At 38.1% G+C, this 26,090-nt stretch overlaps 1 protein-coding gene across 1 annotated transcript in view; it reads left to right on the forward strand.

The window, feature by feature from the left end:
• Nucleotides 1-26,090, forward strand: part of UVRAG (UV radiation resistance associated) — a 284,911-nt gene that overhangs the window by 188,285 nt on the left and 70,536 nt on the right. Inside the window, exon 13 of the mRNA XM_070425651.1 lies at nt 18,417-18,495. Within this exon, the coding sequence (XP_070281752.1) occupies nt 18,417-18,495 (79 nt within the window). The remainder of the gene's footprint in view (nt 1-18,416; nt 18,496-26,090) is intronic.

The following is a 26,090-nucleotide window of genomic DNA, read 5'->3' on the forward strand; positions in this document are numbered from 1 at the left end:
AAATATAAAAAGTGATATACACAGATGTTCACCACATACATAGAGCTAGTGGCCTGTGGGAGAGGCTGTGGCAGGTGCAGGTGGGTGTCTATCCATAGCTATGCTTGGCTTCCTTTTTACCAGCAGAGCTCCATTTTGTTAATTATTCTTTCTCTTCACTTGCTATATGGAAGGTGTGCCCCACCTCCAGCCCCTGGGAATAAACCATGACTGGCTGTTTAACCAATCGTGGTAATCCCATTCCACCTGCCAGTGTCTGGTTTAGGCAAAAACTTTCACAGTTCTGGCCAGTTCTGTGTGTTTCAGGGAATGGTTTTATGCACTGAAGCAGACATGGCTGGGGTGCTAGTAAGGAATAGTCTATTTCTTGAGCTGAGATTCTGTCTGTTTCATAGGAGTATTAGTTCTGTGCACATTCAGTGGGTTTGCACTTATCTCGGTGTTGTACTTTAATAAAAAGTTTATACATGTAACACACAGGAAAGTCTGTCATCTACTAGTGTAGCAACCATTTTATGACCATGAGTGGGCCTAAAACAATTTTCTAAGGATGGCAAGGTAGAAAGATGGGAAAACCTGTCCCAGATAAGCTCTTAAGCTAGCCAGTTCTGGAACTAATTTGTCTCCATTTTTCTTATTATTTAAATCAATTGATTTGGGTTTTCTGTCTCTTGAGGTTGAAAGCATAGCAAAGATAGGGAGGTAGTGTCGGGATGGGGAACAAAGGAGGCTCACTTATCTGTAATGTTTTATTTATTTGGACTAAAAATGCAAAATAATATCAATTGTTGATAGTGGATATAGAGTTATTTGTTCATTGTTTTTTTAATTTAAAAATACCTTTAAAAAATAGGAAAATGAGTGTCTGATGAGTTATATAAACATCATGAACAAAGATATGGGAATGATTATTTTAAGTTGAGGGGCAATTGGGAAATATTTCTCAACAAATGAATTAAGAATCAATTTGTATTCATTTAATAAACACTGGGATCTTACTGTGTGTAAACTATTGTTCAGTTGGAGCTTATATTTGAAATCATTGTGTTTTCTATTTGTAAAGAACATCTTAATAAATTGGTACCTATCTTCTATGTTCTGTAGTATAACTTCCTATATGCCTGCGTTAAAGTCTGCATTTTAAATTAGATCACCTCTTTTTTTTAATATATATTTTAATTTCTTTATTGATGAAGGTATTACATGTGTGTCCTTACCCCCCCCCCCCTTTTTAATATATTTTTATTTATTTCAGAGAGAGAAAGGTAGAGGGAGAGAGGGATAGAAACATCAATGATGAGAGAGAATCATTGATCACCTCCAACATTATATCCAGATTTGGTGAAGAACTTTTATAACTGTTTTTACATGATTCAAAAACATGTTTGTCCCCATCATTTAGCTAAGTAAAATTAATAAAACAAATTATTCTTGCCTCTAGTGGAAGAGTGAGCAGAATTCTGACTCCTAAATTTTTCTGTTTCTTTCTTGGGATAGTAATCATACTCAACCCTCAAATTATGACATATGTGTGATATTATAAATTTTAGATAGCCTGTGGTTAAAAATTTGGACTTTGGTGTAAGATCCAAGTTAGCTGCCTTCCTTCTCACCCTAACCTTGTGCAAGTCATTTCCAAGCTTCAATTTGGAGAAATAGTATTAGTTTGGAGTTTGTCTGTGGAAACCTCAAATTAACAATGACTTAAACTTATAAAATTTTATTATCACACATAAAAGTCCAGGGATCAGTAATTCAACCACAGTTCCATAAACGCTTCAGAAAACCCAGGCTCCTTCAAGCTCTCTGCTCTGCCATCTCTAGGGTGTGGCCCTCATCTACAAAAGGGAGAGGCAGTCATTATTCAACCAGCAGGAAAATGGCACTCTTTCCTCTTATATAGACTTCTGTGTTCTCCAGTCTCCCCAAGAGACTGAGAAATGTGTTCTTCTGAGTGAACTACTAAACTTTAGGGGTTCTCTAACCACAGAAAAAAGAGTATGGGTATTGGGGTAACAATCTGCAGTCTCTGCCATAGGATTGTTTTAAAAATAATACATATTGCCCGGCCAGTGTGATTCAGTGGTTGAGGGTCAGCCAATGAACCAGGAGGTCATGGTTCGATTCCCTATCAGGGCATATGCTGGGTTGTACGCTCAATCCCCAGTGTAGGGTGTGCAGGAGGCAGCCAATCAATGATTCTCTCTCATCATTAATGTTTCTGTCTCTCCCTCTCCCTTCCTCTCTGAAATCAATAAAAATATATTTAAAAAATAATATATGTAAAGCACAGCACAAGAGCCAGACACATAGAAAAGCAAAAGAAGGCACTATTTTATTCGTAATTAATGAACCTCAAGCTTGTAACTGAAAAAGTGTACTTATCTTTTCTTTTTTTATTATTTATTTCAGAGAGGAAGGGAGAGGAAGAGAGAGAGAGAAGCATCAATGATGAGAGAGAATCATCGATTGGCTGCCTCCTGCATGCCCCCTACTGGGGGTTGAGCCTGCAACCCAGGCACGTGCCCCTTACCAGAATGGAACCCGGGGTCCTTTCAGTCCACAGGCCAATGCTCTATCCACTGAACAACACCAGCCAGGGCTGTATTTATCTTTTCTCCCCTACATGACACTAAAATAACAGTGCAGGGATTGAAATTTAAAAAGCATCAACCCACAGTGACAAAAAGAATATGAGAAGCAACCTCAAGTGGAAAGAGATGGCAACAAAATTGTGAAAACTGGAAAACAGATGGAGGAGTAGCAACTGACTTAACTGAGAAAACAAAAATCTAAGTGTCTGCAAGGAGGAACGTTAAGAAGCAAGCTGATTCATGCTGCAAAAATCCAGAAAAGCTCAGAGAGCTGCAGGCTAGGTGTCTTGAAGATGAAGCAGGTACGGCAGGAAGTTTGTATTAGAAGTCAGTGTGCCCGAATAACTCCTCCCTCATGTAGCTACCTCTCCCTGCACCAGCAGAAAACTTGAAGTTTACTCTTAAGATGCTGAACCAGACTAACCCTGGATTCAGGAACAATCCGCACAACTGAGGGCAGAGGTGCCAGGAAGAAAAAGGAATTAAGTAAATGTCTACATGCTGAAGGGCAAAATCGATAAAACATGGAAAATTGATTGATTCCAGTGAAAATACAACTCCTCACAGTTGTACATCCCCCAGTGAAACTGCCAGTCTGATTCATGCAGTTTTCAATTAGCTTTTTTGTGACTCACTTTTAAAAATGGTCAATCAAGGATCATCAGGTATTTGGGGAAAACTCTCTCATAAAATACAGAAGCCAAAATAATAATTAAAAAGAAAAAAAGTGTGGAGGGAAGAAAGAATATAGGGTCAATCAAAAGCAAAAAAAAACAACAACCCCAAAACAACAACAACAAAAGACTTTTACTATTCTCCAAGAGACAGGAGAAAGTACTAAATTTAAAAACAAAATGGTATTAAAAATGAGCACTCATTAGAAGACAAAGTTTGGAAATGAAAGTCATGAAATTTTAAAAATTGGACAGAAAGCTGGAAGGTAAAGCTGAAGGAATCTAGGGAAAAAAGGCCAAAAGGCAGAGATGGAACTAGAAAAGGTAAGGAATTAGAGGCTTCCCTCAGATAAATGCTGATTCAACCTCCAAATGAGAGTGCAGAAAGGAACAGAGTTAAACAGAAGGTAAGAAATCCAAGAAATAATATAAGAAAACTCTAATGAATGGAAGACTTGATCTCAGAAAGAGCCAGTGAGTGCTCAGCATGGCGATATTTTGAAATGCTGGAGGCAAAGATTCTGAAAGCTTTCAGAAGGAGAAAAATACAGATAAAGGTATAGAAATCATGCTCTGTGACTATCAAAGGCAACGCTGAAAGCTAGAAATCAATGGAATAAAGCCTTCAAAATACCGTGGAAAATTATTTCTATAATCTATGTAATCTATAGACTTACATATTTGTCAAACTATCAATTACAGGGGAAGAAAAAAGGCTTTCCAGACATGAAATCCTTAAACATTTTTTTACCTATGCACCTTTCCTAGGAAGCTCCTGGAAGATGTGCTCTATTAATATAAGGGAATAAACCAATAAGAAGAAAACATCATTCAAGGAAAAGAAGGGACCCAACACAGCAGAGAAGCAAAGGGGTCTCAGGATGATGGCAAAGGGAGGTCGTAGGAGGTCAGTTCTTCAACTGGCCTAACGAGTAGGATGACGGACTTCAAGAAAGAGCAAAATGGACAGATTATCTGATGCATTTAACTATACTGAGAGTGTTTTCATTGCGTCCGGGGAGCTGGGGAATGAATTAGAGCTACATCAATAAATTTAGCAAATGAAGAGACTAGATAGTTATTAACTCCAAGGAAAACCAAGTTTAAAAGAAAAACCTGTATTACACATTTTAGCTCAAAATAATAATTACATTGTTATATGATTGTAACATTGCATATTGATTTAAGCAAAAATTGTTGTGTTGGCCCTCCTGAGAGAATGGGAGGAAGGGAAACATAGATGTTTTGGGAAGAGATGGGGAAGCAGTGTGTAAGAGAGAGAAATCCTTATACTCCCCAGTAGGTTGTCAATAGGTTATTTTTAAAACCATAGAACATAGAAAGAGGAATATAAGATATTAGTTTGATATGTGTAGGGTAAATACGAAGGGAAAAAAGCAGCGTAAAGTATTGAGAATAATTGGCTCTGGGGTCTAGGAATTGAGATAGAAGGTATTAGCCAATAAACCTGTTCACTTATTATTTTGATAAAAAAATAAATATTATTTTTAAGTGTGCTTCATTTTTTGCAAAAGCTTTTTCTTTGTAAACCAATTTAATATAACACAGTGAGCATTTATTCAATGCCTGTTATGTTAGATCATTGTACAGGAAGAGACATGTAAAATGGATGATTGTGAAACCAGAGCCTAATGTGATTACATGATTCTAAATGATGGATAAACACTGAGAAATCCAGTGGATGCGCCATCATTCCTGACTTGGGATTCTTGGAAGGCTGCAGAGTGGATAGAGTATTTGCATTGGGCTTCAAAGGATGAGAGGCATTTGAATGGGAGATTAAATGCCAGCTGTGGCCAGTGTTGTCCCACCGTGACTGGAAAAGTAAATGTGTGAGGGAAAGAAGTCTGGGAGAGCTGTGGGAGGCTGTGTTGACTTCTCTGCCTTTCCTAGACATTTCTATTAGTCATTTTTTCCCGAGGATTTACTCCTCTCTGCCCTATCACTCAGACACTCTTAATTTTAGTATTCACTTTACCATGCTGGGTTAGGTGGTTGTTCTGTCTGCCTCTTAAACTTTTGGTCTGATTTAGAGAAGGATCAGGGAAGAGAAAAGGAAATCTTGGTTTTACCTGGCCAAATGTGGATTCCTGAATGTGAAGGTAGAAACTCTCAATCCTAACCTCAGAGGCAGCTAGATAGGGCTGTTTCCTTTTTTTGAGGTCCTGAGATGAAACACTCATTTGTGCAGTTTGAACATAATTCTCAGAACCCTCGAGAGTAATGTAGGACACATCTAATTGTTTGGAATGAAATGTAATAATTTCATAGCTGCAAAATAATTTATTCCTGTTATTTGTTAAAAGTGTTTTTGAGAAGTAATTGGGCAAGTAAGGGGGGTGGGGTGTGCGTGTGTAACATCCTCCAAATTTAGGTTTTTGTGCTCTGGATTTGTTTTCTTTCATATTGTTGGGTCCGAAAGAGGAAAGACTGGCTTAGAACTAAATAGCAGAGCTAAACCATATGTTTTATACCAAATTAGAAACAGGTGAAGGTTGTTAAAATCCAGCAAGAGCTTACAAAAGCTTTAGACTCAAGTTTGTATTAAAGGCAGGTGGTTATACGTACAATAAAAAGCAGTCACCAGCACACCAGCTTATTGATACATATGTGATTGATCTTTTTGGATAAAAACAAGGAAGAGTTAATAAATCACTGCACATAGCTATAAAGATGTTTGGGCTTGAAAGCCTGGCCTGTAAGAGCAAATGTGGACCCTGAAGGAAATTTATGAAGCATAGATCCTTTTAGCTTTACTTAACAGCTAACATCTGACTGACCCAGGGGGACCATGGAAATTTATTGCTGGGCCATTCAAATATTTAAGCTGTTGTGTGATGTAGAACAGGTAAAGATTAGCCCAATAACAAATATGAGGCTATAAAATAAAATGAGATTTCGATGACTTGTAAGTACTTGTCAGAGGTCAGCTCCAAATGACTGGTCAGAAATGGGAAAAACTTGTTGATAATTAGAGAAGATTGATTATGACAACTTAGATGTTAGCATTGCTTTCTGTCAGATCAATGATCCCTGGAGATTCCTCCTCCTGTGAAATCCATACATAAACAGAATAACTTTAGGGACCTCTAAATTGTATTTTTGTGCTCTGAAATTGGGTAAAATGATGAGTTGAGGAGATTCCTTTTGCAATTTTATAATTGAAATATGTCTTTCTCATATGTATTCTGAATATGTGGAATTCCTAGACAGCATATTCATTCCAGAAAAGCAACTTAGTTAATTTATGTATGTGATTTTGAGCTTTGACATCTAGAAAGCAAGCAGAAGTTTTTAGGCTTTCTGATGATGACCTAAAATTAACCTATAAAATGTATGTAGTTAACAGATTTATGCACACACTTACTGAAAAATCAATGTAGTAAAGTTAAGTGGATATTTCAAAAACTTGTGGATTTATTTCCAAATCTTTTATCCACTTTTGTTTATGTAAGTTTCAAGAGTAATAAATATATATAATACTGTTACTAGGACTTTAGAAGTTACATTTTGGGCTTTAATGAGTGCTGTAGTAATTGGTGTTGATAGTCTCTGCCTTTCTGCTTAGTGCTAAACCCAAAATGCTGTCATATAAAAACTATATTTGGTGTTTTTTAAGGTACCAGCTTATCAAATCAGTTGATGAATTTGCTAGTAATTTGATTAATGAATGTCTGATTTGTAGGATGAAGAAATCTCACAAAGTCTTATAGAAATGTTGAATAAGTGGAATTTACAAAATAATATCAATTTACAAAATGGAATTATTGGGGGAGGGGCATGGTATAGAATTAAGCATTGGGTTAGGAGTCCAACAGGCATGGGTTGGAATTCTGGCTTCACCACTCCATCTATACGTTCACTCCTTTCTCCATCCTACAAATAAATATGTTCTAGACCGGGGTGGGCAAACTTGACTCGAGGGCCACAGTGGGTTCTTAAACTGGACCGGAGGGCCGGAACAAAAGCATGGATGGAGTGTTTGTGTGAACTAATATAAATTCAAAGTAAACATCGTTACATAAAAGGGTACGGCCTTTTTTTTTTTTTTAGTTTTATTCATTTCAAACGGGCCGGATCCGGCCCGCAGGCCGTAGTTTGCCCACGGCTGTTCTAGACATTGTGCTCTAGGAACTAGGATACAGTATTAATAAGATTTAGGCTCATAGTTTTTTTCTTGTTGAAGATACTACAAAGGAATAGACAAGCAGTTGCCTTACGGGGTAAAAATTACCGTGCTACGGAATGGGAAGGGTTCTGAGAGAACTCATGGGAGAGGACTAACTAACCCAAACCCAGGGCAGGGCTGACGTGGAATGCAATGGGATTGGATTGGAGGTTGTGGTTGAGTGTTAGGAAAGACTGTGTGACCATGGCCACCTCAGGAATAGTGCCTCTGCAGTTGCCTGTATCGTATGGATGATGTGTGCTAAGTGTAATACATCATGCATAATAGATACTCAGTAAATACAATCCATCATCAGTGTCCTTGTCTTTGCTATTGTTTGGGCCCGGCGCACTGACTCCTTTACTCTAGTACTAAAGGGTGCTGCCTTCTATTACTCCACAGCAAACACCATTCTGTTACTTGAAATTTTCTCCCCACTAAAGAATTTGTCTTTTGAGCAAAACTCAAAAGCACTTTCTAAAAATAAGAGTTGGATGTCTAGGCATATTAAAGTTAAGAAAGAAAGAATGGCCCGGGTTTGTGGGCTTGATCCCCGGTGTGGGGTGTGTAGGAGGCAGTTGATCAATGATTCTTTCTTATCATTGATGTTTTTGTCTTTCTCCCTTCCTCTCTGAAATCAATAAAAATACATTTTTTTAAAAAGAATGACAAAAATGTTTCTGAAGCTTAAAATTGATTGTTTTTTAAAATTTATAGGGCTATATGTCACTTACATATTTGTCCAATATTAAATTATTTTTTCAATTTATTCTTTAATTCAATTTATTCATTAATTTGCAGATATTTGTTGAATGCCCACTGTAGATAAGACTCTGAGCTAAATACTCATGTCCTCAAGAAGCTTACATTCGAATAGAGGAAATAAGACATTTGTATAGATAAAAAATATAGAGTGGAAAGTGCCAGGTGCATAAGAATGCTTTGTAATTTCAGGAGGTAGCAAAATGAATAAGAAATGGTATCTCCCCTTGTGGTACTTAAAAATAGGTGTGGGAGAGGGGAAGGGGGAAATAAGGCATAGTCATATTAACAACTGAATGCCTGCTGTGTTCTTGTAACTGTGCTGGGTCTTAGATTTTGTTTGCTTAATTTTTATTGCAATCCGGAAAGATTGGTATTATTAAACCCATTTTAAAGATGCAGAAACAGGTACACATTAGTTTACATTACAAGTAAGTAGCAAAGCTGAGCCTATGCCTCTCCGACCTCAAAGTTAATTTACTACACATCAATCCCTTCTACTCTTCTCTTCTTCTCCCCCCAGAAATTGGTATTATAATTAAATAAATAATTGTTATAAAGGACTGAGCACCGATTATGTTCTCAGCATTGATAAGGAAATGATTTACAGAGAATATTAGGTGCACTGATAGATTTAAGCAAACCGGTATGATATGCACACATTGTGAAGTTGTCTTCAGAAATTTAGGATGGCGAATGGTTTTTCTTCTAAATTCATGTTCCAGATGGAAACATCCTCTGGCATTACCAAGTATGGTAGGTTTGTGCACCTTGCACGCTTAATTGTAGGTTTTTTGTTTTGTTTTGTTTTCTTAACATTTACAGATTTGTGTGGGAAGCAGGTGCTGTTAAACCTGGGCAAATACAGGATGGCTGTTAATGTTGTGGAGTGTGAGTTTGACTTACTTGGCAGAATTTTTGTTTTACAAAATTGACTATTAAAAAAGACATGGTTTCCATCCTTTGATTTCGCTCTGTTCACCGAAATTAGCCTGTGACTATTTTTCAACACTTACCGAAGGGTATGGAAAAACTGGAAGGTTTCTACAAGGAAATTGATATTGAATTCTTTAACAGTTTCCACAACCCTGCAACTTACCAAGTTTAAAAAAAAGGGGGGGGGGATTATTTTTAACTTCCTAACTGAAATTATTTGGAATTTTATTTCCTTGAAATTCCGTTCTCTTTTTAGTACAGTTCTGTCTAAAGAACTATATTTAATATTGGCAAAGAGAATGATCTGATGTAAATCTTTTCACTACATGTTCTCCTTTAAAAACTTGTGGTGGCATCTTATTACCAATCATCTCAACTCTCTCTTTTCTTCCCACAAAGGAGGGGGCATTCACTCTTCTTATTTCCCAATAAAAACTTCTGTCACTCTCTACCAATTATTGTTGTTTTTTGTTAGCTATTTCTCCTCTGGTCTATTCTCTCTCTCCTCTCTTCCCTCCTAGATCTTTCCTCTGTGCTTTCTGAAACCCCTCTTGAATGATAATATACACATCCTCAACCTCTTTACTATATAACTGTATATACAACTATGATAAACAACTATAGTGTACGACTACATGTAAGTATAAAATACCTGGCTCACCTGACAGTATCACTTACCCTGAAGCCTTCTCAAGGGGAGACTCTTTCTTTCTTTCTTTTTTTAAAATCCTCATTAGAGGATATGTTTTTATTGATTTTTTTTTTCAGAGAGAGAGGAAGAGAGGCAGAAAGAGAGAGAAACTTTGATGTGAGAGAGAAACATTGACCGTACATGCCCTGATCAGGAATCGAACCTGCAACCTTTTGGTGTATGGGATGATGCTCCATCTTACTGGGCTACCCAGCCAGGGCACAGGGAGACTGTTCTTGTCTTAACCTCCCACACCTTTGGGTCTAGAGCAGGTAATATCCTCTTTGTTTCCCAATGTCTATTTAAAATCATTTCTCAGTGGCATGTACCTAATATTTTTGACACTTGCAGTGGATCATTTTTAACACCTCTTTCTCTATATGATAAAATTATTTTCAGTAAAAATCATGAAATTAAACAATAATCACCAAAAAAACCTCAAAGCATAAAATTTTCTTTTATGGAAAAATATGTATATATTTGTGTGTTTTTTGTTGAACACAATTTCCATCTGTTCATCTTCAATGAACAATTTTAAAGGTTTGTATTTCACTGTTCAAGGCTGACTTCAAACATTTTTGTATCTGAATAACCTTAGCTAAAACTCTATACCAGAAAAGACGTTAACTCAGAAAAGTAAAATTGCACATTGCTATTATTGCATATTTTGAATCTACTGCTTAAACATGGGAATATGTGGTACCAGACAGTTTGGAGACACAAACTGTGCCCAAAGCCAGATTGAAATATTTCAAACCATTTGAAACTTAGTAGAAACTGAGGTGTGTAGTTAAGTCCACTTTGTTGGGCTGACTGTATAACTGGGAGTTCTGTAAATTAACTTGCATTTAGATAAAATGTTTATTAGAGTACTCATATGAAAACATCCTAATCTGAAGCTTACAACGTATGTTGAAATTAAACAGTCACAGCAGCAAATGTTTAGGACTTAGGCCAACAAAATATTTTTCCTGGAAGAAATATTTTATCACTGGCATTGTTTAGATTTGTTGTTTCACAGTGGTAATAAAAAAGATCAATTTTTGTTGTTGTTTATCCTCACCCAAGGATATCTTTCCATTGATTTTTAGAGAAGGTGGAAGAGAGAGAAAAAGAGAGAAACATCAGTGTGAGAGAAACACACCACTTGGTTGCCTCCTGCAGGAGCCCTATCCAGGGTCCAGGCTGGGGAGGAGCCTGCAACTGAGGTACATGCCCTTGACTGGAATCACACCTGGGACCCTTTGGTCCGCAGGCCAACGCTCTATCCACTGAGCCAAACTGGCTAGGGCAAAAATAAAGAAGATAAATTTTTAATCAAAAGATATTTTTAAAATCTCTACAGATATTGTATAGACTGTTGCCATCATCCTGCCCTTGGTAGGCTACTGCCATTAACTCTTCTACCCTAGTAGCTTCACACTTATAGGCTCTCTTTTGTCAATGATCTAAACATCCTACCCCTGTACTCCCTCTTTTTATTGAATTTATTAGGGTTAAAAAATTATTTATTGAATTTATTACTGGTTAACAAAATTATACAGGTTTCAGATACACAGTTCTACAATACATCATTTGTACACTGTTGTGTGTTCACTACCCCAAGCCAAGTCTCCCTACCATTTATCCCCTCTATACTTAACCCTTCTCCACAACTCTTCCCTTACCACACTCCCGCCTCTGGCAGTCACCACACTGGTGTCTGTGTCCATGAGCTTTTTTCTCTTTCTTTGCTCAATCCCCTTATCCCATCATTCTCCCTCTAACCCACTTATTTGCTGAAAATATATCAAACAGTTGGTCCCAGCCAGATGGCTCAATTGGTTGGACCATCATCTAATACACCAAAACAGTTGTGGGTTCGATTTCCAGTCCAGGCACATATAAGAGGCAACTGATTGATGTTTCTCTCTCCTGTTGATGTCTCTCTTGGAAAAGAAAAAAAAAATCAATAAACATATCCTTGAGGATTTTTTAAAAATTAAATATTGGAAAGATGGGTAGCACTGTAAATTTACAGTCCTCTATTTCAATTGGACTGATACATCCTAGATATCTGGTTCTCCTGGCACATGACTATCTTAAACCTTCTCTCCTTCTTCCCCACACCCAGAACTAAAGGGAGAACTTATATTCTTGATAAATCACCTCATTTCTGACTTTATAGAAAAAATAGAAACTGTCAGATGGGAATACCTCAATCTTCCACCAAAGCACCTCAAAACCTTTTATAATTATCCTCATCATCTTCAAAATGCCCTCTACTCCCTCCACCCTGACCCAGCCCTGCAGTCTTTCAGCTGGGTCTCCTGAAAGTGCATCTTTAGAATCAATAACTCTCCTGTATCTTCTGGCTCTTCTCAGAGAACTCGGCCTGTCTCTTGCCCTAATCAGTGGTCGGCAAACTGCAGCTCTCGAGCCACATGCGGCTCTTTGGCCCCTTGAGTGTGGCTCTTCCACAAAATACCACGTGCGGGCGCGCATGTACAGTGCGATTGAAACTTCGTGGCCCATGTGCAGAAGTCGGTATTTTGTGGAAGAGCCACACTCAAGGGGCCAAAGAGCCGCATGTGGCTCGAGAGCCGCAGTTTGCCGACCACTGCATCTGAACCTGAATTCCCTTGAGGACCCCATTTCTCCTGAAGCCTTCCCATTGGCAGCTATTAATTTTCTTATATGTAGGTGTTCAGACTGAGGAATTGAGCTTGTGATTTTCTTGCTGCTCGTTGCTTTTCCTAGATTCTTCTCCGCTCTTGGTAGAGCAGACATACAAAAGCCCTATTCCTTTTAGACATATGCCTTTCAACTATACCACTCTTTCACATACCAATCTCTCAATTATAACCCTTTACTCATAATGTATTTTGGCAACAGAAGAAACAGGGAATACAAGAAAGACAAACAATCTTTCTGGCTACTTAAGTCTTGTTATTACGGATGACATTAACACACAAGTGGATGATTCATCCAACACCTGGCCTCTTATTTTCTTAATCTTTGTCACCAGTGACCTCTTGCATTCCGTCGTTTTTATTTACTCCTATGGTTACACTCTGAATCATGTCATCATTTCAGTCCACATCTAAAATCTGGCATCTTTCAGCCTGTTTGTTCAGCCATTTGCTCATTGTTTCTCTGGGTGACCTTCAGACCCTACTCCCTTTATCCAGTTTAGATTTTATGACCTGTTATTTTTGTTACACCTTTGTCTTGCCCACTGTGACTTTTTGTTGCCTTTATAGCCATGCTGTCCATTGTCTCTATACCTGCTGTTCCCCAAGCAAATGTCACACAATGGTATCATTATAAACTCATGATTAATAACCACTTCTGAACTCTCGATAGTGCTCAAAAGCTCTCGTGCATTTATTTGTTCAAGTTGTTCTACCATTTGATCAACCCTCCATCCAGTTGGGCAAAACAAAAAATTGAGTTATGTATGATTCTTCCCTGTCCATTATCTTTCACTTCCAATCCATAATCAGATCTTATGATTTTATCTCCTAGAAGACTCCAAATTACTCTCCTTTTTCCCATTTCTAGTACCACCACCTTAGTCCAAGCCACCATGATCTCTCACCTAGATTACTGCAACCAGCTGGTCTCACCTTCTCTAAATCATTCTCCACTGTAATCAGCATAATTTTTTCAAAATGCAAATCTATCATTGTCAGGAAAGTTGAAAGAGAAGGGGTTCGTTTAAGAAGGAAGGTATCAGATGCAAATCTGAGCACATTATACCTTTGTTTAAAGTCCTTCCTTTTTTCTTTTCTTTTAGGAACTGACATGGTCCAGAAGGCCCTACATAATCTACTCTTCTGTTAGCTTCATGTCTTGTCACAAGCCCCCTCAGTCCAACAATACTGTTCTTTAGATTTCTTGACGGAGCGGACTTCCTCCTGCCATGGGGCCTTTACATATGCTGCTTCCTTTCATGGGAACATTCCTTCCGTCTCTGAGATCTCAGCTAAGGTGTCACTTTCTCTCAGAAGTCTTCCCTGATTCTTAGTCTTGTCTACCTCTTTTCTGGAATAGTGTTCCTTTCCCTCAGAGAGTACTTAATTTATAAATTATACATTTGCTAGTATGATTATATGAGCAATGTCTGTCTATTCTACTAGCTTCTGCTGTATTATCTGTGTTTGTCCACCCTTATTATATCTCTACCACCTACCACCATACGTAGCAATAGTGAAAATTTGTTGAATGAATAAACTGCTCATTTTCTTTCATCCTTCGTGTTGTATTAGGAGCGTTGTCCCACCTACCATCTAAGGCAGATCCTTCACTTGCACGCTCACCTATAGGATGAAGAGCCTGTCCCCTCTCACCTTCTCAGGACATTCTTTCTGCTGCGCCTCACCATATCCCTCCAGTTACTGAGCTCTCCTTTCTAAGCCAGACTTCTCATCATCTCCATTTCCTCACTCCCAGTCACTCCTGAGCTCACTGCAGTCTTCCTTCATCTCCCACTACTTCGTTTAAACTTGTGTTTACCATATTACCAAAGCTGCCTACCAATGAACTCATGTAATTACAGGCAATAGACATGTTTTCATGTCTGTTTGGCTTGACCTGTCAGCAACATTTGACTACTGATGATATCTTCCTTCTTAAATTAACACTTTCTCTGAGCTTTTCTGGTGAGACACTTGGTTTCTCTCAAATCTTTCTGACCATTCCTTTTCTGGCTTTACATGTCCCAGTCCCTTGTTGATATACTCAAAGCTCTGAAACAGCTTTCTTCTCTATGACTTCTTTAGGCCACTTCATTCATACCTATGGCTTCAGCTTCCATCTAAATTTTTATAATTCCTTAGTTGATACTTTCACCCCAAATTCCTCTACTAACTTTACATATAATAAACTTTATATAGTAAATATATGTAATATACATGTTTAATATATACAACTGCTGTTCCCCCAGAGTTCTCTATTTCAGTTCATAGACACTAAGATATGCCTAGATCAGTGATGGCGAACCTTTTGAGCTCGGCGTGCCAGCATTTTGAAAAATCCTAACTTAACTCTGGTGCCATGTCACATATAGAAATTTTTTGATATTTGCAACCATAGTAAAACAAAGATTTATATTTTTGATATTTATTTTCTATATTTAAATGCCATTTAACAAAGAAAAATCAACCAAAAAAATGAGTTCGCATGTCACTTCTAATACGCGTGTCATAGGTTTGCCATCACTGGCCTAGTCACTCAATAGAGAAACCAAAGCGTCATCTTTGACTCCTCCCTCTTTGCCACTATCAGAACCAATATATCTCAAAGCCCTGTCACTTCTACCCACAAATTATAGCTCAGATCTATTCATATATGTTCCACTTTATTGCTGGAATTGTAATAAAAACCATCACTATTCTGGCCTAGAGCATTGAAGCAACCTTCTAACCAGATTTTGTTCCCCTTTATGTACGACACTGTAGCAAAAGTGGTCTTTAAGAAACCTCAATCCTGGCACTTCCATGCTTAAAAAAATCTTTAATTACCCTCACATTGTCCTAAGGTTATATCCTAGATAGATGTCCATGGTGCAGAGGAACTTGCACAGTCAGGTCCCTGCTGACCTCTCCAGCCTAATCCTTTAGCACTGAGCCCTCATACTATATTCCTTACTCCAGTCCCTAGCAATTCATTCTCATGTCACCTGCACTTTTATTCAAGTTAAGATGACAACTCCATTGTGTCAGTTGCTTAAGCCAAAAAACTTTGGAGTTATTTTTGACTTCTCCACCTCTCAGACCTCATATGAGATCTGTCAACAAATCACATTGGTTTTATCTTCAAAATTTGAGAATTCCGCCACTTCTCACCACTCCATGCTGCCATCCTGGTTTAAACCTCCCTCTTCTCTTGCCTGGATTTTTGTAGTCGCCTCTCCCTGTTTCCTTTATTGCTCCCCAGTAATATTTTCTCAGAGAGTAGCCAAAGTGTCTGTGTCCCTTCTCTTTTCAGAATCCTCCAGAGCTTCCTCCCCTTTCATTCAGAGTAAAAGCCCAAGTCCTTGCTGTGACCTACAGGACCTGCGCAGTCTGGATCCGTTAACCTTGCTGACTTACTCCTTTTCCTTTTCCCGCTCACTCTGCTCCAGCCATTTCCCATCTTGTCTGCCTCTGGCCTGCCTTATGGTTTCATGCGTTATCATCAACTTGCAATGAGTTCTAGGTAAAGCTTTAGTGATATGCAACTTAGTAGAAAAATGTGAGTCTTTTTCTTTAGATGAAGTGAAGCTCGGTATCTTTTACTCTGCCGGGTGGAAGGAAAGAGAGATGGGCATTTCCAGGAAGTGAGCAAAGGCAGAGGGAGATGAACCTGGTGTGTTCAGGTGCATAATGAGGTTGCAGATAAATCAGGCAGACAGGTCGGATCAGTTAGGCCCTGAAAGCGAGGCAGAGAAGTTAAAATGTAAGACACTGACTGATAAGGAAGCAGGGCTGAGAAGTGGCCAGAAAAAAGTCTTAAATAATAACACTGGTTTTTAGTGAGTAGAGGACAGGAATGCTGCTAAACATCTACAGGGCACAGAACAACAAAGAATTTTCCGGAGTGGCAGTGGGAATGGAGAGATAAGCCTGTTTCACAGGAAAAATAATTTGTTGACTTGGTGAATCACCACACATGTAAAAAGCAAAGAAGGCGGGTAAAATGGAATGTCACTCGGGGCCTGAGTAACTGATAAAAGTTGTGGTGGAAAACTAAGGGGGACAGGAAAAGCGTGTTGAGTTTGCAGTGAAGTCATAGCCTCAGAGCATACTGACTATGGATTGTCACCTTTTTTCTACTACTGTGGGCAGAAGTCATCTTAATGCGCATAATAAAAATTTTAAATTGCCCTATTTGAACTTTTGGCTCTAGTCACTCTTTAGATTTGTTTTAATGTTACATATACACCTTGTGGATCTTTCTATAAAGAAGTCCCAATGAAGTAACAAAGCCAGTGTAGTGAAATCTGTTTTTTTCAGGAATGTAGAGGCTTTGTTTTCAATGCATGCCTATCTCAGTGTACTCTTTTTTGACATTTGAAACACTTTCTGTATTTATAATTTGAAAGTGGAGATATTTGTGCATTTGGACAGCTATGCAGATAGTCTATGTGTGGTGGTTTCTAGAAAGAATACCAACTACAAAGTGCACAGCTTTAGGGCTCTAGTAGATTTCTTCCAAAGTGCCCCTGTGTTGTTAGTTCCTCCAATTGGCTAGTTTCTCTGCACCTACCCAACACAAATGTAATAATTCTTTCACCCTGTGAAAGCCTGGCGTTGCACTTTGCTTATCCGGAATTTGCTTTGCTGTCATTTTTATGCATGTCAATTTAGAACCAAAGCACATTTCATAGTTTATGTGTTACTACTTCCATTAAGTACAAACCTATTATCTTCCCGATGGGTGTGCAAAGCATTTGGTGTTCCTTTAGTGCGGAATAAAAACAGTTCATGATCTTGCTCACTCTCCAGTGCCTGTGCATTTACAGCACAACAGATTTACCTTTTGGACACTATGTAATCAGCAACTTTTGAGAATTTAATATAAAGCTTTTAAATTTGGTTTCCTTCTATTTTCCCTAGAAAACATTATCCCCCAGGCTTTATGGGATATACCTTTTTCTCAGGCAGTTGAAATTCAGAATCCAGTCATTGTCACCTGCCATTCATTTCAGTAAGATAATTTTATTCTTGAGAATTATTGTAAATTGCAAAACTAAATAAGGTGGCATTTTCTTCTTGATCCTATCTATGTTGTGAATGATCTGTCTGTAGTGAAATCTATTCGAGAGGATAAAACGTAGGCTTGGTCTTGAGAATTGGGAAAATATGACTAAGTAGGTATACTGTACCCTTTTCTTCTTCATTTGCAGGAGTAGGAAAAGGGAAATAGCGAGGGAAACTTATTCCCTAAAATAACTCATTATCTTTATTTACAGAGATCCACAAATCTAATGCCTTTGTTGCTTCTGTCAGTCAGATTAAAATGGAAAGTCTTAGGAGAGCTCTATGGCAGGAGTAATTTGCCTTGGAGACATAACATGCAAATAGCCACCCCTGTGAATATGAATGAATTTTTAATGCATTCTCACTCATATTGATACTGTTGATTTGACTGGCTATCTTAAATGAAACAAATTGTATAGATTGCTTTTATGTCTGATTTTTTTTTTTTCTTAATTTTTCTTTCTCATTTAGTAGTTGAGGTGTTGGGTCCAAGGTATTAGAGGAAAAACTTTCTAGGGTCTTATTCTTAGGGTGATAAGGTTTGATATGTAAATATGGAACATAGTGGCCTCAACTCCTTGGGGTTAGTAAGCCACTTTCTAATATCTTCATCCCCTGTTGCATGGCCTATTCAGTTTTTTCTTTGAAACAACGCGGCCATTGTTCTGATTTGACTAATTTAATGAAGATATTAAGATAATAGTTTGCAAAGACTATAACTAAGTGATTTAGTCCAAATATTTAGATGTTTATGCTGTATCCAAGAACTTCCCACCTTCATCAACAACCTTGAGGTTGTTTTATTCAAGTTTTTGAAAACTTCTGACCCTGCTTTACCTTTTCTAGGTTTCCATTATACCCCAAAGGAGGGGAGAAATTGCAATTTGATTATGGTGTCTATCTTCTGAACAAAAATATAGCACAGGTAAGTAATTCCTCTTCACTCCTTTCCTACTTTCTGCATACACCCTGCTTCTTTGGATTGTAAACCCTCTTTGTTTATAAATAAGCACTACAGTTGACTGTTTTATTTAACCAGGTACAGTATTCATGCAAAGTTCATTTTTGGCGACAGCCTTATTCTGTACCATTATAAATACTACCGTGAAGCAATGGGTACGAATTGGAATCCTCCTGCTAAACTCAGGAGCCCATTACTGGGTTGTTACTGCTAGTAGACTGTACTTGAATGTGGACTTTACAACCCCTTTCCTCTGCAGCTGACCAGTAATAGCTTCCTTCTCTTAGACCACTTCTAGTGACTCACTTTGCATTGGGAATTGTTTATGGAGTAAAAGTTTAGTGGCTTTGGCAAGTCCTTCGTGGTCTCCTCACCTTAGTATCCAAGGCCAGAAAGAAAAGACCAAGCACATGGTCCTTCCAACCTGTCTTGTTTTTGTGGTTCTCTCGACACCACACCAGTTACCATCTCATCTAAATAATGTCTTTCACAGGCCCTGAGAGACTAGCATGCTTGCTTGGGTTTGCGTTTTCCATGCGGCGTTTCTGTAGCATACTTGGCTCTACTTTCAGAGGTAGACTTCCATAAATGTCCTAGTTGTACAGGAAGGTCAGCTTCAGTGCTCTGTTTTTATTTGGACATACCTTCCAATTGGAAGAGAACATGGGTGAGTATCCAGGGTTTGGCTGTTATTGAAAGAAATTATAAACTGTATCCTCAGATCTCTCCATCTAATAGCAACAATAAGGTTCGTGATTTTTTTATTTATGCGAGCCAAAATTGCCTTTTATCTGTGTGTATCTAAAGATTCACCAAACAACTCCCTTAGTGATTCCTGGCAGGTCTAAAATTATTCCTTCATACGGTGTCATCTTTGCCTTTTTTCGCCTCATTCAATCTCAGTTTAATGTTTATTTTCTACTTTGTTTTTTATTAAGATTCTTATCCTTTTCTACCATTGGATAAAATTTCTAGTTTGAGGTCCTCAATTAATCACTTGCTTTAAAACCTCACACTCATTGCCCGCAGTCACACTGCTTTTATTGTTACTACCACGCCAGCTCATGTTCTACACTCCAGGCAGCCAGCCTTGCTCGCAGTCTCTGGCCTGTGACTCATCTTTCCATGTGCCCTTCTTCCCACAACTGATGCTTTCCCTCCTTTTTGGCAGAAAAGTATCTCAGTCTAAGAAACAGGACTTTCATTTCAAGGCTGCCAAACTCACACTACTGATCACAGTTGTCATACTATGAAAAAGGCAGTGCTGAGACAGAACTGGTCAAGAACTGACCAGACTAAGGGTGCTTTAAGGAAGAAGAGATGTAAGTAAATTAGGGGACCTGGATACTGGGGCCCACAGTCCGGCAGTCAGGATATCAGTAACGTTGGCCTCATTGAGTAGAACTGAGTTCTGATTGAGTTCAGAGGTTCTTCTCTTACCCTATTTTCTTTATCTTGCTCTAAGTACCTAGGTCAGTGATGGCGAACCTATGACACGCATGTCAGAGGTGACACGTGAACTCATTTTTTTTTGGTTGATTTTTCTTTGTTAAATGGCATTTAAATATATAAAATAAATATCAAAAATATAAATCTTTGTTTTACTATGGTTGCAAATATCAAAAAAATTTCTATATGTGGCATGGCACCAGAGTTAAGTTAGGGTTTTTCAAAATGCTGACATGCCGAAACCGGTTTGGCTCAGTGGATAGAGCGTCGGTCTGCAGACTGAAAGGTCCCAGGTTCGATTCCGGTCAAGGGCATGTACCTGGGTTGCGGGCACATCCCCAGTAGAAGATGTGCAGGAGGCAGCTGATCGATGTTTCTCTCTCATCGATGTTTCTAACTCTCTATCCATCTCCCTTCCTCTCTGTAAAAAATCAATAAAATATATTTTTTAAAAAAAATGCTGACACGTCAAGCTCAAAAGGTTCACCATCAGTGACCTAGGCCCTAGGTTAGAAGGCTGTTGGAAGATTCCAGGTGAAATCCACTCCTAATTAAAACTAGGGCCAAAATGCCTGGATTTCCTCATAAATCCCAGCTTCTCACACACACACCTACACACACATGCATGCATGCATGCACACACTTAGTTCTTTCTTCTTAGGACCCAATAGGAATGCCAAGAGTTGGTATAAAGAAGTTCTAAGCATAGCCCAGCTTGTTTTGAAAACAGGACACAGATGGAGGCCGATTGTGTGCATGGAAAATTGGGTGAAGTCAGCCCTCCGCATTAGACTCTTGGTGTCTGTCTGGTCCTCACGTGGGAGCACTTCCCAAGTAGCCTCTGACTTTATTCTTAACTGAACCAAGGCCACAAGTATGTTGAGCTAATTTTATTCATCTGTTTAAAAAATGGATTACTTCTAGTAATTTTGTATCATCTGTAACTTTATACTCTTTTTGAAAATGAGAGGTTACACTTGTGTTTTTGTTTAAGATTCATAGGTTAACCACTGTGTTTTTTTTATAGCTATTGTGGCAGTTTTAAAAGGAGAGAACAATAAATTTCTTAGAAACAGACTTCCTTAGGTTTCAGAGTTCATTCAGGAAGCCCCTTTCTTAGCATTTAGAAAGAAACTTTTAGCACATTTATGACCTTTAACTGTTCTTTGCTTCATCTCTTTTCTTCAACTTACTATTTCTTGAGAATGTTTCATTCTGTCTTTGGCCTTTCTACCATCACTTCTTTACATTTCAACTTATAGCAAATCAAAGAGCCATTAATTATCACGGCTTCTAGCCAGCTAGTATAACAGTAAGGTATTTCTAACTTTTTTTTTCTATACATATGTCCCAATACATGTTGTCAAAGGGGAGTTTGTCTTTTGAGCCAGTCTCATTTATACCCCATCTCTAGAGATGTGAACAAACCATACCATTAAAATGGCCCCACCTCAGTAATCTGTAAGCCGCGTTAGTGGAGGTGGATGAAAGCACTGGCATGTGTTAAAGTGCCAGAGAAGAAGTAGTGAAGTCATTCAATACCGAATCCATAGCTCGGTTAAGGGTTTGAATGAATAGTCAATAGGACCTTTCATCACAACCAGAAGTAGTAGTAAAATCACTTTTTTGGTAGAGGAAATGACAGAATTTAGTAATATTTGTTACTTCAGTATTTGGGATCAGTCCAGCCCAAGTTTTGAAAGCACAAGCTTAGAAAGACAGGCCTTCAAGTAGAAATCCTAAAGTGTTGTTTGAAGAGCTGAGAGGATTAGTGAGGCCTGCTTGCCCTCTTCCTGTCATTGCTGTCTGAAGGTGTGTGTGCTGGCGTGGTGTTGCAAGTGCAGAAAGCAAAATGGCTCGTTTTTAGCACCATTTGCTAATATTTTTCAAGTGTCAGCCCTTTGTCTGGAAATAGCACTCTTTGTTGGTCAGCATTTAACACTATATGAATGGGCCTGGCAAAATTCAGGTGCAGTGTAATTAACACTGACTTAAAAAAACCAGGTCCTGCCATAATTGTCAGTAAGTTTTTATAAGTATATTAGAATTTGTGGATAGCTTTTAGTTCCCAAAGCATAAAAAGTAGTAAATCAAAAAATTACAATACTTTTATCTTACATTTATGAAGAGCTTTGTAGTTTATGATACACATACATATATATTCATGTGACCTTGTTATCACCCTACAAAGTGAAAAGAACAGCTAACAGTAAATGAATTTGAAAACAGAATGGCTTTTGACATCCGTCACTCCAGTGCAGTATCACATAATCCGACGTATACTTCATTGTTTTTTATATTTTCATCCTAAGCCTGCGCAAAATAAAAAAGGTGACTTTCCCAAATAGAAAAGAAACTGAATATCCATTTTGCACGTTATGAGATTTTTATGAGTAAGCACAATGCTTGAAGCACTACAGATTCTCAAAAGATATTTTAATAAATGAATGAATTGTGAGGTAGCACCATCACACGGCTAAGAAACTGAGTTTCAGAAAAGTTTCTGAAGAAAATGTGAAATATATAATATTCCACTGTATGTATATGTACACAGACATAAAAATGAACGAAATCTTGCCATTTGCAACAACATAGATGGACCTTGAAGGCATCAGACAAAGAAAGACAAATACTGTATGATCTCACTTATATGTGGAATCTTAAAACAAAAACTGACCACAGATACAAAGAACAAGTTTGGTGGTTGCCAGAGGCAGGGGGTGAAGGGGTGGCCAAAATGGGTGAAGGTGGTCAAAAGGTATAAGCTTTTAGGTACGTAATAAATAAGTCCTGGGAATGTAATGTATAGCATGGTGATTATGGTTAATAATATCTTATTGTATATTTAAAGTTGCTAAGAGAATGTATCTTAAAAGTTCTCATCACAGAAAAAAATTGTAGCTGTGTGTTGTGATGGATGTTAATTAGACTTATTGTAGTGATTATTTTGTAATATATATGTATATCAAATCATGTTGTACATCTGAAACTAATATAATGTTATATGTCAATTATATCTTAATAGAAATTAGTAAAATTACATTATGGGAGATGAGCTAATGGATTAAATTGGGAGATGAGGAAAAGGAGTAATCAAGAATGACTCAGGTTTTGTGCATGAGCAACTGGAGGATGAAAATACCATTTAGACAACTCTAAAAAATGGGTTAAGGCCAGGTGTTTTTTTTTTTTTAATCTGTTTATTTTGTGGGGATGTGGAGTTGTTGGTTTGTGTGTGTTTTTAAGATGGGAAGTGTAAGTTCATGTTTATATGCTTATGAGACTGATCAAGTAAAGAGATATTATCAATACAAGATAAAAAAAAGGGATACTTGAAAGAGTAGAGTCTTTGAGAAGGGATGAGGAAATAGGATAGAACATAAGTGAACATGTTGACATAAAATAGGGAAAAGAGACACTTTCAACCAACTTACAGTTTTACAAAAAGCTGGTTTCACTTAAGAATTTCCTTGATGAAGCAGTAAAAATTAGTCATTATATTAAATCTTGACCGTTTAGCACATATCTTTTTAATATTCTGAGTGATGGTAAGTGAAATAAATATACATAAAGCACTTCTGCTGTATGAAGTATAATGATTGTTTTAAGGAAAAGCCCTTGGGCAATTGAGTTGCTAACTAAACTACCTGGTTTTTCATGGGACACCATCTTTACTTGAAAGAATGACTGACAGTCAACCAACTGTTCAGACTTAGGTAGATGATAAAATTTAAGATTTTTAAAAATATATATTTTTATTGATTTCAGAGAGGAAGGGAGAGGGAGAGAGAGATTGAAACATCAATGATGAGAAAGAATCATTGATTGGCTGCCTCCTGCACACCCCCTACTGGATTGAGCCCAAAACCTAAGCATGTGCCCTTGACCAGAATCGAACCTGGGACCCTTCAGTTTGCAGGCTGACACTCTATCCACTGAGCCAAACCAGCTAGGGCTAATATTTAAGATTTTTAATGAAAATTGGTATTTTGGAAAACTTGTGTTTGTCCCATGAGATTGACAGCTTCCCATTCCTTAAATATGTTTTTGATGAGGTCAGTAGTGATTTTTAATAACTGTGATTTTTAAATATTTCATAATGAATGTGTCAACATTTAAAATCTTTATAACTCTGAGAACCAATATTTTCCAAGTGACCAATGTATGATGCTATGAAATCATGTACAGGTAAAGAGTTCTTCAAAGTGTTAAAAACGATGTAAAAGTATGTTCTGTTTTCAGATTGACTTTGTTACTAGCCTTTAAGAAAATACTGTTTGATGAGTTTGGGGTATCAGAGAAGAATAGCCACAATTATCTGAAAAGGCTATAAAATACTCCTTTCTTTTCTAACTACATATTTATATGAGGCGGGATTTTCTTATGAAACAACATATGGTAACAAAATGAATGCAGATGAATACATAAGAATCCAGCTGTCTTCTGTTAAGGCAGACATTGGAAAAGAGACTTACAAAAATATAAAACAAATGTCCCTCATCTCTCTAAGTTTCTTTTTTGGAAAATCTGCCCATTTTTATTAAAAATACTTATATTAGCAAGTAATATATTTCTATTATATTAAAATGAATTAATAAATATTTTTAAATATTCTGATTTTTAACTTCTAATGTATTATATTATGACCCACATGAACAAAAGCTCTTTTGGGTCCTCAGTAATTTTAAGAGCATAAAGGGATCTTGAGAACAAAAGGTTTGAGAAGCACTGTCCTAGAGAATGGCCATCTAGATTTCCTGTGAAACACTTCAATTGCTCAAGTTCGATAAACCAAGACACATGTGCCAGTTCCCCAAATGTGGAAACACTGGGTAAGAGACTTACCAGTTTGAATTCTGGTAATACTGTGCAGTACAAGTCATCAGGACATCAATGGATTCTTCCCTGTTGCACTTGCCTTTTTCTTCCTTGAAAGCTCAGGGACTTAAGAGCAATGCTTTGTGGATACAGTTTACAAATTCTAATGATGATTTACATTTGTAGCCTATGTAATAAAAGCCTAATATGCAGATCGAGGGGCGGAATGACCAATGGTACAACTGGTTGCTATGATGTGCACTGACCACCAGGGGGCAGATGCTCAATGCAGGAGCTGCCCCCAGCCCACAGGCCCCAGGCCAGCCAAGGCGGGTGCCAGCGGGGCACTCCCCATCGCCCTACCAGTAGCCCCACAGAAGGAGGCGACTGGCGAGCGGGGCGGCGCCACCCCCTGATCACCCTGCTGGTCGCCTCCAAGGCATGTGCCAGCAGGGGTCCCCCAATCGCCCTGCTGGTCACCCCACAGATCAACCCCGATTGCCAGCCAGGCCTAGGGACCCTACGCATGCATGAATTTCGTGCATCAGACCTCTAGTTGAATATAATGGCTTTTGGTATATTTTTAGTTCTATGTCTCATTTCATACTCTGTGAAGTATGATAACCAAGTCTGTCTTTAGAGGTAAAAATTAAGCTGCTGCTATGCTTACTGCTGCCATGACAAGATATCATGGCAAACAGAATTCAAGAAAAATCTTTTGAGGTCAAATCCAGCTATTCCAACTGATACTGTTTTCTTTCTTTTTTCTTCCTTTTCCTCCCCTCCCTCCCTCCCTCCCTCCCTCCCTCCCTCCCTCCCTCCCTCCCTCCCTCCCTCCCTTCCTTCCTTCCTTCCTTCCTTCCTTCCACTTGGATCTTATTACAATCCTATGAGTGGTTAGGGCACAGACAGTTATTTGCCTTTTACAGATGAGATCCTGAGACCATGAGTTAAGTAGAATAGCTAAGATTAGAATCCTGGGGACTTCATGACCTTTCTTCCTTTTCCTCTGTTACCTCTTTCCCATTAAGTTATTTTAAGACTTCATAGAAAGTAAAAGTAGTTTCAATTTCCAAAAAACAGTTGGAAACCTCCGTTCTGCCAAGGACATGGTCTTTCTCTAAAACTTGACTATTCATGGGGCTCACAGTGCACAGCTATTTAGAAGGGATCAATGCCAGCTTACACCCAGAAGCTTAAATTCATGCGTATTTCTTCAACATACAGTCCAGTGTATATGACACATGAGGAGAAAATGCATTTTAATTTCTTACCACTTCTTGGAATCAAGA

Source organism: Myotis yumanensis, unplaced genomic scaffold, assembly GCF_028538775.1.
Source record: "Myotis yumanensis isolate MYYU_CA2020_CCGP unplaced genomic scaffold, mMyoYum1.0.hap1 SCAF_10, whole genome shotgun sequence".
NCBI lineage: Eukaryota > Metazoa > Chordata > Mammalia > Chiroptera > Vespertilionidae > Myotis > Myotis yumanensis.